Here is a 5,998-nt window from a genome sequence, read left to right as displayed (position 1 = left end):
ACAACAACAAAAGCCACAAGTCACATACACACAACAAATCCACAGTAAGAGTAAGTCCAAAAGCTTAATGCCACGACAAAGCTATGTGACCTGAAAACCTTAATACTCTATTTTAAGGTAGCACATGATTTTCTTACTCAAGTCCATATAAGGTTGCGCACTCGATTCAAGAACAAGTGTCTGCCTTTGGATTAATATTTGAAGAGAATAATGAGACGGTTATCTACAAAGATATATTATAACCACGTTTCATTTAAATTATAAAATTTTATTTTTCTATATTATTTTTTGTCTTTTACTTTATTTTTACTGACACAAAATTCGTGTAAACACTGACATCTTATAAATTCTATCATTTTATTTTATCTTAAAGCTTCAAAATCTGATTATTGGAATAAGATTTAATATGTTATAAATTTCAAAAATATTTTTATAAAATATTTCAAATGAATTTAGTAAAAATAATCTCTCAATCTGCTTACATAATAGCTTCTACAAATAGCTATCATTTCCACTTGTCATCTTTGATAGCCCTGAACGTCTTCAACGGCTGGTAATTGATCGATCAGAAGGAGGACAAATGATTCAGCTGATCTTGCCCTCTCGGTCCACTGCGTTTCTCACACGTCCAAATTATACCCCTCTACATCTCTTCTTGGATAATAATACCCCAAAAATGACATCTCTTCACTTCCAAATTTCCACCAATATTCCTCAGTTACCCCTATAGTTCACCCAAAATGGCGACCCTATTCTCAACATCTCCGGCCGTTCTACGCCGGAGCCCCTGCTCCACGAAATGCTGCCTCAACCATAACTCGCCCGTCGACGGTGGTTTGGCCGGTTTTCCAGAAAAGAGGTTTGCATCGAATCGGCCGAGGGCGAAACCCCCTCGGCCGCGCAGGATAATTCTGGTTCGACACGGGCAGAGCCAGGGAAACGTGGACGAGTGTGTTTACACGCGCGTGGCGGACCCGAAGGTGGCGCTGACGGAGCAGGGGGTGGCGGAGGCGGAGGAGTGCGGTGGGGAGATACGGCGGATGATTGAGAAAGATGGAGGTGATGAATGGAAAGTGTACTTCTACGTGTCTCCTTACAGAAGGTCGCTTGAGACTCTCCGGAATTTGGCTAAGGCATTTGAGAGATCCAGAATTGCTGGTGTTAGAGAAGAGCCTCGTTTGAGAGAACAAGATTTTGGTATATTTTTAATTAAATCTCACTTGCATAAATTACGACCACCTCTCCATATGTTTTTCGTATTATATATATTTTTTTATTATTTAAAATATTAAAAATTATTTCTTAAAATTAACAATTATCTAATAAATACCCCTTACAGTGAGATACCACGAGAATATTTGTATAATTATTGACACAAAAAGTATATATAATTTTTTAAATAATAAAAAATAATTATAATTATGATAAATTTTATCAAGTCTGTTGTAATTTACCATATATTAAAAATTCGTATTATATTTCTTAATATGCGTTGAGTGTATATTTTTTAATATTTAAATATATATGATATAATCATTATACATTAATGTGAATTTGTAATAAATTTCAATTCGAAACTTGGAAAAGATGATTTTAGACTACACATTGTGTATGTATAAAAATGGGATATCACTTTAAAATAAAGTAACATTTTAAATATGTAAGTAGGATTAATTACATCCAGATCCTATCTTAAATGCTAAATTATACTTTTTCTAAAAAAAAATTTGAAATTACACTTACATTTCTTCTAAAAATTTTCGATTTCCACCTGACACAATTTCGTCAAGGTTTAGTCAAAAAATACTCACGTAGCAAAAAAAATTACATAATTTTTTTATTTTACCCCTTATTTAAAACATTCTTATGTATACTTTTGTACTTACAAATAGATCAATATAATATATATATATATAGTGTGGTTAACATTATTATATTTTTCTTCCTTCATAACTACAACATTATTACATAAAAACGTTAAATGAGAGGTAAATTAAATAATTTTTTTTTTACCAACATCAGTATTTTCCGTTCAAACCCTAACAAAATAGGGTCATATATGTAAAAAATTAATTTCAAAAGGAGTGTAAGCATAATTTCAGAACTTATTCAGGAGAAAGTGTAATTTTGTATTTTTAGAAAGAAGCCGAGTGTAATTAACGGTATATAAGTAACATGAATTTTGCATGCGATGTATATCTGCAGGATTATGTATAATATGAAACATCAATTTAGAATATATAATATTTGGATATATGTATACAGAATGGAGGTGAACAGATATTATAAAAGTTGATTGATGTGTGTTGTTGTAAGGAAATTTCCAGGACCAAGAACAGATGAAGATTCAGAAAGCTGCAAGAAAGCGGTATGGAAGGTTCTTTTACAGGTTTCCAAATGGGGAATCTGCTGCGGATGTTTATGACAGAATCACAGGTTGTAATTATTACTACAAACTCCTAACAATTTTAGTTTCTGTTTCAAGATTCCTAAGTAAGTAGTTGAAATATTATGGTGTCAGGATTTAGGGAAACTCTGAGAAGTGATATTGAGATAGGAAGATTTCAGCCGCCGGGAGAGCAAAGCCCCGACATGAACTTGGTGATTGTCTCACACGGTCTGACGCTGCGGGTGTTCTTGATGAGATGGTACAAATGGACCGTCCAGCAATTTGAAGCCCTTCACAATATTGGCAATGGCAAGATGGTTGTCATGGAAAGAGGTCATGGTGGAAGGTCATTAAATTATCTTTCTCTCATTCTTTTTAATTGGTCTTTAATTTGAGCTGTTAATTAGTACGATCAAGTTTTTTATAATGATTTACTATTCGTTGTTTCAGTTTAGTAGTTAACGTTGAACGTCGCAAAACCATGACTTCGGCTTGAATTTTTACCAAAATGTTTGTTGGGGCTGTATAATATAATTTAGCACTTTTTGGCATATGGTCTATTTACATAAATTACTTGTGTCTTTTAAAAAATTACACATACACCCGCTAGAAACGTCAGTATCGTTTGTACAAGCTACCCGTATTTTTTTAAAAATTACACACACACTCTTAAGAAATATTGACAACATTACACAAACTACTCCAACTTTTTGGCTGCCAGGTATAGTTTGCACTTTATGCCATGACCTCTATGTTGATTTCACGTGGTTAAACATTGATTTTTTTCACGATAATATATCGATTGTAAAGATGTCGTGATCCAATTCCCATCCCTATGAAATGAGATGCTGCTCATACCGACAGTAATCCCAACACATGTAAAATGCTAGATTATATAAAACGATGTTGTCATCGTTATATTGAGACCTAACGATCTGTATAAATTACTGCAAGAAAAACATCCTTAGTATAGATATTTGACTGCTTTTTATAACAATTGACAATGACTTGTTTGGTTGTTGGCACTCCTTAAAAGCAGTCATGAATTGTTAATTTTTAAGAATTACATAGTTGTTTGTTAATAAAATGAGCACTTAGTACTTGACAACAAAGAAAGTGATGGTTGTGCAGGTACAGCTTGTTAGTGCACCACACAAGAGAAGAGCTGAAGGAGTTTGGATTAACAGATGCAATGCTAACTGACCAAGAATGGTACCTTTCAATATTTGATGCATCTTCAGATCATAATAGTGCTGAAATCTTATTGAGGATTAGGCTGATACGCAAATGAATGTTTGTTCCATGTGAAGGCAGAAGCATGCGAGGCCAGGTGAGCTAAACTATGATTGCCAGATTACTGGAGCTTCCTACTTTACCCACTTCGACGATGATCAAGAAAACCTGCTACATCAGTAGGTAGCGCAGCGATTTGAAGCTGGGAAACGCAGAGGTTTGGGAGTCAGCCCAGAAGAACAGTCAGGTGTTTGAAGGTTTTGAACTCATGACCTGATTGACATCCATAATTGAGGTCAAGTTTGAAAGCTCCAACGTAAGGATTTGAAACATCCCCATAAATAGTGAACGTCTTCTAGATCAATCGTGATAGATCATTACGTACAGAGCTACAGAAAAAACAATCTCTCGAAGATTCTTTCTCAATGTACTTTTTTATACAAGTTTTTTTTATCTGGAGCATTATCAAGAACTCTATGAATTTAAAGTGTGTGAACTAATAAGTTGCTTTAGTAGTAATCTACCAAGGCGCACAGAGCACATTGTGATTGAATTCGGACACGTTGAACAGCAATGGCTTGTGAACAAATGTCATCCAAATACGTGGATGGACCTGTCCCCTCTGCATTACGTTAACTCAATCCGCTTTATGTATCTTTGTAATATATGAATATTAAGCGGCAGATGATCTGTACGCAATTCAAGTTTTTTTCCTGGCAGACCGAAAATGTTGATCCTCAAGTCAAGTAAATCACAAGTGAAACGAAAAGATTGCAAAATTTGCAGTAAAAGATTTATTTTCCTGTAGAAGACAATACTATAGGCCAAAGAAGAAACATACAGAACAGAAGAGAATAATGTGCCATCAAGACCTGATGGCCTGATCATACATCATTATATATAGCGGAAAGCAGGACACTACCGAATAAAGGGTTCTTTACAGAGAAGATACAGATGATAACAACAGTAATCTCCAAGAACGTTTACCAGGAAAAAGAGAATAGTGAAACAAAGCACAAGAGCCTGAGAGGCCAAGATAGCATTTACCGAACAGCATACCGTACTGGTTGATGCAACTTAAATGCACGAAATGGAGAAATGACAATTTTTACTTATATCCACTATTTTAAGTCCTAGTACACGTAATTCACACTATGCAATTCCATTTTTTGTTGTATCTTAGCCAAATAAAAAAAAATGAAGAAACAAAGAATCAATCCAGCTAGCAACTGACATTTGGATGTATCTCATTTCACTAGTTCCTCAGCATGCAATCTCAAATGTCAGTATATTTTGTTTCAGCAAATTAACCCTCCAAATCAGAGGAGCTCATACCTTAGGTAGTGAATGGCAGGAGCAGTTCTTGGAAGCGAATACAATGAGCATCAATGTGTCAACAGAATCAGGATACTCCAACACCCATTTCCTCATTGCTTGTTTAATATGGAAAACTCCAGAAAGCAAATGGTGTTTGCAAGAACTCCAACATGCTGATATTGAATTTCTAAACAGTTCGAGAGGAAGAAGATAAATGTCACAGTTAAGGCCCATCAAGTTGAACTAATGGAGAGAAAGAATGAAGATTGCTAACTTCATATTGCTGCCCGTGAAATTTTATGAGTTGTCTGTTGTGGTACCAGTTATGATTTTCATTTGAGGTCTCTCAAGCTGATCACTTCGTCTCGAGAACGCCCTCCTCCACCAAACTTCAAATCCTCTCTGGATATTTGGACAATCATCACCGCTATTTAGAAATCTGTCAAACCATGACGTGAGAATTTCCTGCTGCCAGGCCATTGGCAAAGTTGATATGGTATTGCTAAGACCATCCTCAATTAAATGTCGGTCAAGACCTCTCGATGCTCTCCTCATCCATCCAAAATCCTCGTAAAAAGGAACCAACCACGTCTGCAAAAGCATGCACCTGGCCTCTTTGGAAGCCAGCAACTGCCTCTTTCCAATCCCAACAAACAGCCTGGCTGTAACTCTGCTGACTTCGTATCTGTGAATTGGGGGCACTTTAGAATGCACATGGGCCAAATCTGACTGCGAGGACCATATCTTCAGAAAGTCCTCAGCAATCTGTCTATCAATCAGTATATCCAAAAGCCAATGCAGATTATCTGCCTGTCGAGCTATCTGACCTACGTCATGCATGTCTGCTTCTGCTGCCTGTAGGAAATGACAGCGAAGCAATTTCAGGCACCCATCACAAGCAAAGTACAAAGACTCCTTTCTCAAATCATTCTGTGATGAGTTCTCACGGAGCATTTTGGTTACCAAGCTTTTCATATCTCTCCTAGCTTTCTCATCTTTTCCTTCAAGAACCACCTGCAATAGCTTGAGAAGAACTTCTTCATTATCATTTCCATCCTC

General features: G+C 36.0%; 2 protein-coding genes across 2 annotated transcripts in view; one reads left to right on the top strand and one right to left on the bottom strand.

Annotated features, from left to right (window-relative positions):
- Positions 480–4,335, top strand: LOC105158150 (phosphoglycerate mutase-like protein AT74H). Its single transcript, XM_011074795.2, has 5 exons — positions 480–1,197; positions 2,317–2,436; positions 2,522–2,735; positions 3,521–3,601; positions 3,700–4,335. The coding sequence occupies exons 1-5, from the start codon at positions 741–743 to the stop codon at positions 3,803–3,805; spliced, it is 978 nt and encodes a 325-aa protein (XP_011073097.1). The 5' UTR covers positions 480–740; the 3' UTR covers positions 3,806–4,335.
- LOC105158171 (BTB/POZ domain-containing protein At1g63850) overlaps positions 4,470–5,998 on the bottom strand; it is a 4,799-nt gene continuing 3,270 nt past the window's right edge. The window contains 1 exon segment of the mRNA XM_011074824.2: positions 4,470–5,998. This exon segment is cut by the window's right edge and continues 16 nt beyond it. Within this exon segment, the coding sequence (XP_011073126.1) occupies positions 5,237–5,998 (762 nt within the window). The 3' untranslated portion in view covers positions 4,470–5,236.

The sequence above is a fragment of the Sesamum indicum genome, linkage group LG1 (assembly GCF_000512975.1).
Source record: "Sesamum indicum cultivar Zhongzhi No. 13 linkage group LG1, S_indicum_v1.0, whole genome shotgun sequence".
In the NCBI taxonomy this organism is placed as follows: Eukaryota; Viridiplantae; Streptophyta; class Magnoliopsida; order Lamiales; family Pedaliaceae; genus Sesamum; species Sesamum indicum.
The sequence above is the reverse complement of the archived record's forward strand: the minus strand, read 5'-3'. Positions and strand labels throughout refer to the sequence as shown.

What these genes read in the sequence shown, in the direction of transcription:
- LOC105158150 (XM_011074795.2), top strand. Translation starts at nt 741, where the DNA reads ATGGCGACCCTATTCTCAACATCTCCGGCCGTTCTACGCCGGAGCCCC. An exon ending in TTTGAGAGAACAAGATTTTG is followed by an intron (nt 1,198 to 2,316) that starts GTATATTTTTAA and finishes TGTTGTTGTAAG; the next exon opens with GAAATTTCCAGGACCAAGAA. An exon ending in GAAAGAGGTCATGGTGGAAG is followed by an intron (nt 2,736 to 3,520) that starts GTCATTAAATTA and finishes ATGGTTGTGCAG; the next exon opens with GTACAGCTTGTTAGTGCACC.